This window comes from Polypterus senegalus, chromosome 3 (assembly GCF_016835505.1).
Source record: "Polypterus senegalus isolate Bchr_013 chromosome 3, ASM1683550v1, whole genome shotgun sequence".
NCBI classification, from domain to species: Eukaryota; Metazoa; Chordata; class Cladistia; order Polypteriformes; family Polypteridae; genus Polypterus; species Polypterus senegalus.
The window spans coordinates 201,014,020-201,027,032 of record NC_053156.1 but is presented as its reverse complement, the minus strand read 5'-3'; the positions used below and the strand labels follow the sequence as shown (position 1 = coordinate 201,027,032).

General features: G+C 37.5%; 1 protein-coding gene across 3 annotated transcripts in view; it reads left to right on the top strand.

The window, feature by feature from the left end:
- The first annotated feature begins 4,861 nt into the window (after positions 1–4,861).
- Positions 4,862–13,013, top strand: part of si:ch211-195o20.7 (cytospin-A) — a 72,221-nt gene continuing 64,069 nt past the window's right edge. The window contains exons 1-3 of one of the 3 annotated variants that reach the window (XM_039748361.1): positions 4,862–5,165; positions 9,107–9,206; positions 10,485–11,114. In XM_039748361.1, coding sequence (XP_039604295.1) covers positions 9,164–9,206; positions 10,485–11,114 — 673 coding nt within the window. In that variant the 5' untranslated portion in view covers positions 4,862–5,165; positions 9,107–9,163. The other 2 variants (XM_039748359.1, XM_039748360.1) reach the window with 2 other exon arrangements.

The following is a 13,013-nucleotide window of genomic DNA, read 5'->3' as shown; positions in this document are numbered from 1 at the left end:
AAATATGGGCATTTGCAATAAGATATTGTGCATATCTAAGGTATCTGCCTCCTTCAGTACATTATGATTTATTTATTATTTCATACTAGGAATGTAAAAATTTTAGTTCTTCCCTCTTGTGACCTTCAATTGGATTCAGCAAGTTTGGAAATGGATAGAGTCTATGTCAAAAGTGACAGTCCACATTCCTGCTTAATGATAACAGGAGTAAAGTACTGTACTAATACCTTAATGACTGAGGTGTAGTTCTCTATTCTGAGAGCATTTTACTTTTTAAAAAATTTCAATAGTGCCCTTTTAAAATTAGGATAAATATATTCATTGAAATGATGTGTTGTTTATCATATGATAAGTACAACACACCTCTTCTCAAAGAGAACATCAGGGTTCAACAGTTAAAGTGTCATTTTGAATGCTATCTAATACAGCTTAAACAGCTGCTCTGGTGTTTTACCTGTTTTCCAATCTATTGTAGAACTAAATTGAAAATACAAGCAGCATAAAGTATAGAGTATGGATAGAATTAGTCACTTCACACCTTAATTAATGTGCATTTAAAGTGTAGTGAATGCCTCATATCTAAAAAGTCACACATACAAGAAAGCTTTTGTAAGTGGAGGGCTGTGATTGGGTATTTGGAGAAAGAAAAGAAAGGACAGGAATTGGAGGTTAGTACGTTTGAAAGAGACAGTACTGCTGCAATAAATTATTTTATCGAAGGTCGCGCACAATCACTGAGCCACTGTGTTCCCATTTTTAATAACATGCTTTAATTCCTATCATCATGAAAATGATCACGTATACATCTCAGTATTTTAGTTATACAGAGAGCTGTAATATCATGAATGTAAAGGATTCTGTGTCCTGTCAGAGGTAGAGAAAGCCGGTTTAAGAAGCACGTAGTGATTCACACACATAGAGCACATAAGAGATCAAATACAAAACAAAGCATTTAAAGTACTACTTTAGTTATAATGGGATTTGAGAAACTAGTAAATTAAACGATTTTAAGACTAAGTTTATGATGTTCTACTTTAATGACAAAATAAACTATGTGATTAAAGTGGAAATTTGGAAATTAAAGTTGACATTTCGTGCTTTTTCCCCACTGTGTGCCTTTTTTTTCTCTGTACCCTAATAAGCTTTCATATGACATTCAGATGGTGGGCTACTACTCGCCTTTTCACGGCGACTTTGATATGCGACTTCTTTTTTATTTCGGCACTGTGCGACTTAAGCTTTCGAGTTTCACCAACACGCTATGTCACTCGATCAGCTTCCTTTTCTTCTTTATACCACTGTTTAAACCAACAAATAGTACATTTTTCCTTGCCTCCACTTGGTATTCGCTGAAATTGTTCTATTTTTCCTCGTGGTTTTGCCTTTGAATTTTCACAGAACGCTGAGCTTAAGGGCTATAAATATTGACTTACATATTCAAAGAGGCGTAATTCTGGGAGGAGTTGGGGCGGGACAGAAGGCGCGTGCACGTGCGTTACTTTTCACTCTAATCGGGATTTACGTAGCGGAAGAACGTGGAAGTTTGCGTATGCACAGATTCCTGCATGTGCTTATGCACATTCCCACTTTTGTGCTTATGCCATGTTATAGTGTGAGTTCTACGCACGCATTATACACGAGGCCCCTGGACTGTCTCTGCCACCATCTTCCTTCACCATATGGTTAGTGCATCAGAAGGAAATTAGGCTACAGTGAATTGTAGACTTCCCAAAAACAGATATTCAAATGTTCTAGGTTAAAAAAGGATATTCTATAAACAAGCAAAGACAACATCATTTGGGCAGTAAATGATTAAAAATTGGTATTAATACTGATATTACATTTTATTTATATAGCACCTTTCACATGCTCAAAGCACTTATCCATTAAATATGACAACACATTCACTCCAATTCAGACCAAGAGCCACAACAGAGAAGAGAAAGAAAGTGACTTGATAACTACAAATCAAAAACTATTGCTTTGATTAAATAGTAACATAAGATACCAGTATGGAACAACATCAGCAGCAGGTGTAATGAGAGTATGCAATTCTAACATAAGGAGACTTCACCCTTGATATAATTCCTGAGAATAACATAGCTTCTTAAATATTGGTAGGCAGATAACTCCTGAGTCTGAGTGTTTTATAGCTAAAGGTTTTGCCTCCTATACTAGTTGTATTAATTCATGGAATTTAAGGAGTCCTGAATCTTGAGAACATAAAGTACTGTACATCTTAAAATATAATCACTAATACGGTACAGCAGTGGTTGACTACTGCCTCACAAAATGGAGTCCGTGCTATAAATCCCTGGTGCTCCCTGTGTGGAGTTTGTATGTTCTACCTGTGTCTGCATGGTTTCCTCTGGGAGCTCTGGAATCCTTCTACAGACCAAAGAAATGCAGATGTGGTGAATTGCTGATGCTAATTTTGTCCTAGTATGTGTGAGTTTGTTTACTTTGTAATGGACTGGCATACTCTCCAGGGACTGTTCCTGCCTTGCTGGGTGATGTTTGCTGGGATAGACTCCAGCTCGCCTGCAACTCTGCTCAGGATAAGCAGTGCTTGGAAAATGGATAGGTTGATGTTCTGTAGGATAAAGGCAGGAGTAAATCATTGATAGCTTTATAAGAGAAAAGGAGGATGTTAAAATCAGCTGTAAACTTATTCAGAAGCCAGTGCTGTGATTTAAGAACTTGAGCTATATAGTCACATTTCTTAGTTGTAGTTATCATTCCTGCTGCTGTGCTCTGAAATAATATTTTATCATTTTAGAGTAATTAATACACCACCACCCTAAGACATGCATGCTAGGTTAAGTAATGATTGTAAATTGTTCCTGAATGAGTTGGTGTGGCGATGTGTGTGTGTGTGACTTGTTATATACTTGTGCCCTGTGCAGTACTGGCTCCTGCCTTCTGTCCAATCCCAGCAGTCATGATCCTAAAGTGAAAAAAGTGGATTTGATAATAAATGGATGGATAATATAGTATACACTCAAAAATGATATGATTTAATTTGCTGTACAGTAGACTTTACTCAGAATGAAAATATTTTAAACATTTATGGATTCGGTCACACATAACTGACATACTTTTTTTTGGGGTGTCACATTATCAACTTTAATTTATGTTGAAACAATGCAAATTGTATGAAACACTGCAAATTATTTTAAATAGTGTTATCACTTGAGAGAAGCATGGATCCTCATGACCCTGAGCTGGACACTCAGGTAGGAAAAATTGATGGATGGGTGGATGAAAAGTATTCTAAATAGCCCAATGGTATAGTTTACATTGACTTTAATTACAATGAACATTTTATTTATTACGAAACAATAGTTCTTGACATATTTTGTCATTTAAAAGCCACCTTAAGTAAACTTATCATGAACACTTTTCTAGACTTTACTTCTCAGTTTTCAATAAAAGTACAACTTTATTACATGTCATATTAAGCATGTTAATTTATGTTGAAGCAAAGCAAAAAGAATTTCATTGGCATAGGACTGTCAGATATTTGTGCACATAGGAACTGCAGTATTCCCAAGTGGGCATCTTTCCTGTAAAACTAGGTTATTTATAAATTTTTATTTTCCACTGGGAAACTGTGGTTGGGTATAGTATTATTTTTAGGATATTTTCTAGAACTGTTCCTGCAGCTTGTGAGCTATTTACTTTTCTTTATCAAGTGATGAATCAGCACACAGTTAAGCTAAAAGGGAGTACCACTTTTTAAATAAAATAGTTGTGGGGACCCACAACCCCTCTATACAATCTGAAAAAAAGTTCATCACTGCATGTGCAAGTTACTCTTTAATGCAGGATTTATGTGGTTATGTAAACCATTTGGGGTAGTTTATCTTTAACAATCTTGTCACACCACAACATCACACCACCATTCTTCCTCTCCACGTGATGACGTAAAGGTAAATTCTTTTAACGATTATATCATAATTTTAATTGGTTGCCTGTGGTCTTATTAGGTATAGGCGCTACATAATAATTTACTATCTTCATGAATTACCTGAAAGTGAAATGTTTTTTATCCAGTGAAATTTCTGTAAGTAACGTTTTTCATGATTATCATTTATTTCCACTTTTCTCTGGTGAGGGTCTTAATTTAATCCAGGATGGATGGATGGATAACACAATCCAAATGAATGGAAAATTGTCACATAATTTGAACGCATAATATTGCTTTAGTTTACATGTGTCCAGTTAACAAGCAGCAAATTGATTTATAATAATTGTTAGAAAACTCTTCCTATTACGGTTCGATTACCTCTATGGCTAATGTTTGAATTACATTGTGAAATCATTTTGGAATTGCTTAATCCGTTCAAGTGAAATTATGAAATTATTCAACGCATCATTTTTCAGTACAACACAATGATTCGCATCTTGTCAGTTTCATAAAAAGACGTCACACGATAAATCACCACTCCGGTTTATGAAAAAATTGCTTATACTGAATGTATACAATAGTTTTCAAAGTTGTTACAAGAATAAAGCTGGAATGGACACCTGAATGATAATTAGAATTCGAGCTCTTCCCAAGACGAATGCAACTATTTTGATTTAATGAGTCATACTATACAAATAAGCACCAAATCACTGATTTGAACAAAATTTACATAAAAGCATTTAGAAAACGCGCAGAACCTGCAGCTGACCTGCTTTGTTTCCCGCTGAATCACAAAGGTATACTTAAGAAAATGTGCCGTGAGAATCTTTTTCATATTTACTGACGTATCTGGTCCTGTTGGTGTGTTCACACATCGATGTGACGTTTCGTTGCTTGAAGGGTGTGTTTTCTCCACCCGTCACAGCCTGTAAAGCGGCATGCCAGACATTTACCTGCCGCAGTCTCAGGCGTGTCTGGCACGTTCTCCGCTCTTGGCTCGGCGCAGTTGATGACATGTGACCACCTGATTAGGAGACAGCTGTGCGTGCGTTGGAGCGAGGAGATCGGGATTGTTCGCTGTATTCATAGGATGCTCCGCAGATAAACAATCAACATTTCCGTCATTCTTAGCTTTGACTCGGATACTTAAGTGACAACCACCTTTCCTTATTAAAAAAGGGGGATCGGGAGATGAATGGCAACGCAGAGGAACTCGTTCAACGGGGTTTCTCTCATCACCTGCTCTTAAACTGAGGTTATTCATTTATCTTTGTTACTTATGATAGCCGGTAAAGTTTAACGTGTTTTATTAGTTTAACCGTGGTCTTTTCCGGAAAGGAAAGCGGATGCCTGTATGTTTTATTGTGGGCTGCATTTATCCTGTTATAGTTGAGCTGCACTGATCTTTTTCACAGGTTCACTTTAAGGTAATTGTATTATATTAATAAATATTGGTGGAGTCTCTCTGTTATTGTAAAATTACCCGTATGCATTCCTGCAGTAGCACTTCTTCTTTTCGACGCCGACTGGTTGAGTGAGATGCTGGCCGCAGTTGATTCTTGTCCCGTCTTGTTTGTTCTGAATAAAAAGTGCAAATGAATCGAAGAGAACGTCCGGTTTGACCTGCGGGCCCTCACGCCTCTCTTGTCCCGCAACGTGTTGGTGGAGGAGATTGTTAGCAATTGTACGTCATTTAATTTTTGCTAGCATTTCGTGTAATGTACTCGCTTTCGTCTGCCCTTTAAACAGTAACTTGAATTAAATGCCATACTGCCTCACATCTCCAGGAACTCGTACTGGTTACTTTAATACTGCATGCATATTTAATGTAGCAATAAGTGCTTTTCTATTTTTGTAAGCATGATCCGATTTATTAAGCCAATTCGTTTTATACAAGCGGGTAAATAACAATGAAGTGTGTATGTATGCATGTATAGATGTTAATTGTGGCCTGGCAATTCTTTCTTTATTGCTTCAGTTCTGATTTTCTTAAGTCTGGAGATTCTTTTATTTCAATTACCACAACTTTAAGGATACCTTTTTTTTTTTTTTATTTGCCATGCTGTTGCTGGTAAAGCTGAGCTTTTTCCGTTTTAAACTACTGCCAGTACAGAAGGTATTGGTCAACTGCTGCCTTATCTCTTGGGGTTTGGTGGCTAAATACCAGGTCAGATTAGACTTTAGACATTGTGGAGAAATAAAAATGAATCCTTCTTCTGGAGGGTCAGATGAATGCTGAATCTGATAACTTTGGAGGGGTGGGAGTTACAATCTTTGGCCAGTTTCTAGTAAGTGTGGCTAAAATTGTTATCTGTGAAATAAAGAGAACAGCAGAGGACTATGTGCCCCCTCCCCTCCAAAGAACAGTAAGTAGCAACAAGCTTAAATACCATTTTGTATAATGGGGTTTATTAAATGCTATTTTTTCCAACATTAACTAATTCTTTAAATTGTGTAAAGCACTGAACCAAAAGTACTTCCTTATTCAGTGTCATTTGCTGTTAATGAAAGTTTGAACAAAATCACTCCTGATATAAAGAAAAGCTTTATATAAATCATTCTTGTGTAAATAATTCAGACCCTATATCATTTTAAATAAAAAAAAAAAAAACAAATTCCAGCAGGTTTTGAAAGTTAATGCTGGCAGTCAGTACTATATAGCCTCCTGTCACAAAGTTACCTCTGATTAGTCTGATAATGTGACATCTTGTGTTGCTTTTTAATCAGAAACGCTTATTCAACATTTGGTGACTCATGCTATGTTGTCCCATACTTGTATTTACTTTTTTTTCTTTATGGAAAATTTAAATGTGCGATGGTAATTTCTAGCAGTAAAAGTTTTTAAATTTGAAATATTTCTAATGCATGCTTAATTTGGTGCTGTCAATGGGGCTGCATATGTACAACAGCATGGCTTTCATGGCCAGTTTTATACAGGAAACCTTGTGGGCCAAAAAAAGATAATCTGACGATTGAAAAAGAAAAGTGCAGAATTCTATCCAATATGATACATGAATAAAAATTGAATACTTTCCTTACCAAAATCCAGAAAATTTAGTTTCATGAGTATGTATATCTATCTATATCTATCACACACACACACACTGGATCCAGAAAGTATTCACAGCGCATCACATTTTGCGTTACAGCCTTATTCCAAAATGGATTAAATTCATTTTTTTCCTCAGAATTCTACACACAACACCCCATAATGACAACGTGAAAAAGTTTACTTGAGGTTTTGCAAATTTATTAAAAATAAAAAAAAACTGAGAAATCACATGTACATAAGTATTCACAGCCTTTGCTCAATACTTTGTCGATGAACCTTTGGCAGCAATTACAGCCTCAAGTCTTTTTAAATATGATGCCACAAGCTTGGCACACCTATCCTTGGCCAGTTTCGCCCATTCCTCTTTGCAGCATCTCTCAAGCTCCATCAGGTTGGATGGGAAGCGTCGGTGCACAGCCATTTTAAGATCTCTCCAGAGATGTTCAATCGGATTCAAGTCTGGGCTCTGGCTAGGCCACTTGAGGACATTCACAGAGTTGTCCTGAAGCCACTCCTTGGCTGTGTGCTTAGGGTCGTTCATCCTGCTGAAAGATGAACCGTCACTCCAGTCTGAGGTCAAGAGTGCTCGGGAGCAAGTTTTCATCCAGGATGTCTCTGTACATTGCTGCAGTCATCTTTCCCTTTATCCTGACTAGTCTCCCAGTTCCTGCCGCTGAAAAACATCCCCACAGCATGCTGCTGCCACCACCATGCTTCACTGTAGGGATGATATTGGCCTAGTGATGAGCGCAGCCTGGTTTCCTCCAAAGGTGACGCCTGGCATTCACACCAAAGAGTTCAATCTTTGTCTCATCAGATCAGAGAATTTTGTTTCTCATGGTCCGAGTCCTTCAGGTGCCTTTTGGCAAACTCCAGGTGGGCTGCCATGTGCCTTTTACAAAGGTGTGGCTTCTGTCTGGCCACTCTACCATACAGGCCTGATTGGTGGATTGCTGCAGAGATGGTTGTCCTTCTGGAAGGTTCTCCTCTCTTCACAGGAAGACTTCTGGAGCTCTGACAGAGTGACCATTGGGTTCTTGGTCACCTCCCTGACTAAGGTCCTTCTTCCCCGATCACTCAGTTTAGATGGCCGGCCAGCTCTAGGAGGAGTCCTGGTGGTTTCGAACTTCTTCCACTTACGGATGATGGAGGCCACTGTGCTCATTGGGACCTTCAAAGCAGCAGAAATGTTTCTGTAACCTTCACCAGATTTGTGCTTCAAGACAATCCTGTCTCGGAGGTCTACAGACAATTCCTTTGACTTCATGCCTGGTTTGTGCTCTGACATGAACTGTCAACTGTGATACCTTTATATAGACAGGTGTGTGCCTTTCCAAATCGTGTCCAATTAACTGAATTTACCACAGGTGGACTCAAATTAAGCTGCAGAAACGTCTCAAGGATGATCAGGGGAAACGGGATGCACCTGAGCTCAATTTTGAGCTTCATGGCAAAGGCTGTGAATACTTATGTACATGTGCTTTCTTAATTTTTTTTATTTTTAATAAATTTGCAAAAATCTCAAACTTTTTTCACATTGTCATTATGGGGTGTTGTGTGTAGAATTCTGAGGAAAAAATGAATTTAATCCATTTTGGAATAAGGCTGTAACATAACAAAATGTGGAAAAGTTATGCTGTGCTATGAATACTTTATATATATATATATATATATATATATATATATATATATATATATATATATATATATATATATATATAATAGCAGCTGGTAGTCCGTGTCAGTCAACAGGAATGAGAACACTCATTGGCTGCATAGTCCCAACAACCTTGACATGAAAAAGTGGGTCTGGAAAATGAATGGGGAAAAAAATTGAGACAATTAATTTCAGTATTTGTAATTAAAAATTCTTTGTGTTTTGTAAAGATTGCTTTTAATCACATGATCACAAGTTTATTTGCCATTTCAGTAAAGAACTGCCAATATAACTTGCTGCTTTAAGAGAACACTGTACTGCAAACACCCACTGTCTGTTTAGACTGTTCCTTGCCAAGCTAGGATTTCATTTCCTGTTATTCATTTTGTGTTTTGAATGTTTTTCAAATGGTGCTCCAGACATGAACTCCTGATAATATGCAAGGGATGGGCATCCAAAATTGATTTAAATTGTTTGTTCCCTTTAGGTGGCAAATAGAAGCAAGAGAGCAATGCAAACAGAGCAGCAGTGCTAATACCAGAGAATGGGGAACTCCAGCGCCAGAGAGACAACATCAGCAGCTCCTGGTAATATATCTGATCAATTTACAAGAGATAAGAGGGATAGAGACTCTAAAGGCAGACAGTAACTATGTTGTGTATATCAGTATTTTGTTTGGAATTCTTAGTATTAGCCACCTAATGAAATAGACTTTTACTCCATGTACTCTTAACAGAATTTAAGTAAACGCAGAGTAATGCTGTGGTTAACAATGCTATCTCACAAATGTAACTTCCAGGGTTCAAATCCCTATGGAGGTTTCACATTTTACACCTGTCTGTGGGTGTTTTCCTTTTGTTTTGGAGGTTGTGAATGGGTCCATGACAAAGACCGATTCCTCATCCTTTGTTAGATCCTGACACTGGCTCTAGCCCCTTGCAACCCTGAATTTAAAGAGGTTTTACTGATTGTATGATGAGGAATGTGCTTGGAACAACTTCATTTTGTCCATAACTCTGATGTTGCTCTTAATCTAAGCAGTCAATGGCATATGAGGAGCAGTAAAAACTTTGTGATTAACAGTGGATATTGTGCTACAGTTGTATGCATAACTTTCATTATATCAAATTTTACCCATATTAGGGTATTGGATTGACACCTAACGATATAAATCATTGTGATGTTACTGTACTTGACTGCTTTTTTTTTTTTTTTTTTAAATTCTTCTGCTACTTGCATTGTCTGTGGTTTAGATATTGATCTGCACAGCAACTGTATAAGCAAGAAACTGCACATTCCAAGAGTTCCATTTCATAAACATTTTACAGGTGGTTAAAACTTGAAACAAGTGGGATAATGTAGAACTTGGCTTTTTTTTTTTAAACTGATTGTCAAGTAGGCGTAAAGGGATTAATTGTGTTAGCAGCAATAATGTGAAACTTAACAGAACTCAATTCTCTTTTTCGTAATGGGATAGTTGAGTTTAATTGTATAAACTGTACCTTATGCACTTGCAAAAAAAAAAAAAATTCTTGACACATTGTTTTTGTCACTGTCACCATTTTGATCTTGTGGTGTTTAATGTTGGCAAGATAAAGATGGAAACTCCATTCTTTTTTAATTAAATCTTCAAAAAAATGTAATGAATAAAAGTACAATTTCTATCCATATGGTTAAATGACTAACGGAGATCTAGTTAAATATGCAATTTTTTTGGTAAACTGAAACTTTGCATTCTGAAAATGGGTTTCACACTATTTTGTAGACTCTCTGTATATTTCTTCCTATCCTAAAATGTTGTTTGATTGTTTGCCAGTCCTATTGAGTATGACTTAAACAGCCTTTTTTGCTTCATATCCTTGCAGATAACCATCAAACAGGGGATCAAGGTTCTGTTGATCATGCAGCCTATGTGCCTCATTCCTTTTATTCTGACCAAGCCTCATCTTGCTCCCCGGTAAAACCACAAGAGATAGATGGAAGGAGTTCAGGGAAAATAATGGGGCCTAGCCCTGGAGCATTATTTTCTTCTACAATAAATGTTAAATCCAGGAAGGATTCTTTACCCGTTCACTACTGTGAAGACTATCCAGGCAGCCCTGAAACTTCTATTGCTTCTGTTACAGACAGTACAGGATCTTACAGTGATGAATGTGAACCAGTTCAGACTGGGAGTTGGAATGGTCATCACAATGCAGCTGGTATCACGAAAATATTTGTTCCTACAGGTAGTAAGGATTCTGCATGTATTAGCTTTCAGTCCTCTGCCGAGTTGGAAAGCAGTATGGCACAGAATGTCACGGAAGACAGTACACTTGATTACACAGGTGAAAAGGACAGTGGGATGGATCAGTCTGTTTTGAATGATGGCAGTATCATCCATTGGTCAGAAATGAATTCTAGTGACCAGAGTATCATCAAACAAAAGGTAAAACCTGAATCTGGTGTGCAAGACTATTGGAAAAATGATTGGAATGCATCAGTTGTCAATGCAGGTGAGAACAAATGTAATTTTGTTTAATTATCACTATATCTTGTACTTTGACTACCACTGATAACTGAAGTTTTGACACCAGAAATGTGTTGTGTATGTTTTTCTTTGAGAACCTAATTTGTATTTAATAAATACATGAACAGCAATCAAAATAGTTTGAGATCTAAACCAGTGGTCACCAACTCTGGTCCTGGAGGACCACCATGGCTGCAGGTTTTCATTATTACTCTTAATGAGTGACCTGTTTTTGCTGCTAGCTAATTTTTGAACTAATTTTAATTGACTTGTTCTCTAGGACTCGGACCCCTTAATTGTGTTTTTCCTTGATTAGCAGCCAAACAATAAGGAGATACAAAATGGGCCAAAACAACTGGGGCCTCATGTATAAATGGTGCGTAAGAACTTTTCCACATTCAAAATGCGATGTATAAAACCTACACTTGTCGTAAAGCCACGCACTTTTCCACGGTACCTCATACCTTGTCGTACGCAAGTTCTCCGCTCGGTTTTGCAGACTGGCGGCACCCAGCGTCAAAGCAATGCTACTGTTCCTGTGTGGTTACTCCTTATTTTCCTGACGCGGCTTTATAAATACACTGAAACTAACCGCATATTGTTTTAGTGTAATGCATCTGATTGTAATTAACTTGTAACAATATAATGGTCCAGGGAATAGCCATAGTATTCCAAATACCATAACTGCTTTAGCGTTGTTACTCACACTGCACCTTCTTCTTTCAGCTGCTCCCATTTGCCACAGCGGATCATTTTTCCATATTACTCTCGCTGCACCACTCTGAGTATTTATATCGCTGTATCTGAGTGTGAATCACAGCAGCAGCTGATCGGAAAGAGAATTATCGGTATACAGCTTCAAGCACACGTTACCTCAGCCACGGCAAAACATTTCAAAGTCATTTCTGTACGGACCTCGCTGTTCAGAAACCGTTTCATCCCAAGAACTACAGTATAAACGCACTCAATCAAGTGCTCCTTGTAGAACTGTTTGTACAATCACCCCACTGTAAACTTGCACTACAGTTATAATATCGCACAACCTGAGCCACTTTATAAAGCGCGTATTTACATATGATGACGATATCATTTTTAAGATGAAATGCAGTAAAATATGTTTATTATATTATACAGATAAAACTTTGACTTCATTTAAATAATCTATATTCTTCACTGGGACTGGCGTGAAGGATAGAATAATTTAAACATGTACTACGAAGATATTTCAATGTTCCTTAAACGTTTGGAAGAATCGCGCTTTTAAGCTTACAGATGGTTTACCGTCTATTACAGAGCTGATTGTATGGCGATTGGTTACTTGGTGAAAGAAAAGCAAGGACTGCAGGGTCGGCCATACCAATATATATTGAACATGAAACAGAAAATAAAGACACAGCTAAAACGCAGTGGCAAATTTCGACAAAAGTTAAACGTTTGTGTAATGAGCACGAGGCAGCTATGCAGTGTCTGCAACGGACGTGGCCATCCACCGTGCATAAGATAACATATTGACATTGGCGGGCGAAGGAGCCACCGATTCTTTCTCTGCCTAGAGCCGCCCATGAGTACTGGTGCAATAAATTTCGTCAAAGGTCGCACACAATCACTGCGCCTTGTTCCCATGTTTTAATAACATGCTTTAACTCCTATCATCATGAAAATATCGCATATACATCTCCGTATTTTAGTTATTCAGAGAGCTGTAATATCATGAATGTAATGGATTCTATATCCAGTTGGAGGAAGAGAGCCGGTTTAAGAAGCAAGTAGTAATAGAGCACAACGAAGATCAAATTGGCCTACAAAACAAAGCATTTAACGTGCTATACTTTAATTACGATGTGATTTGAGAAACTGGTTAATTAAACGATATTAAGATGAAGTT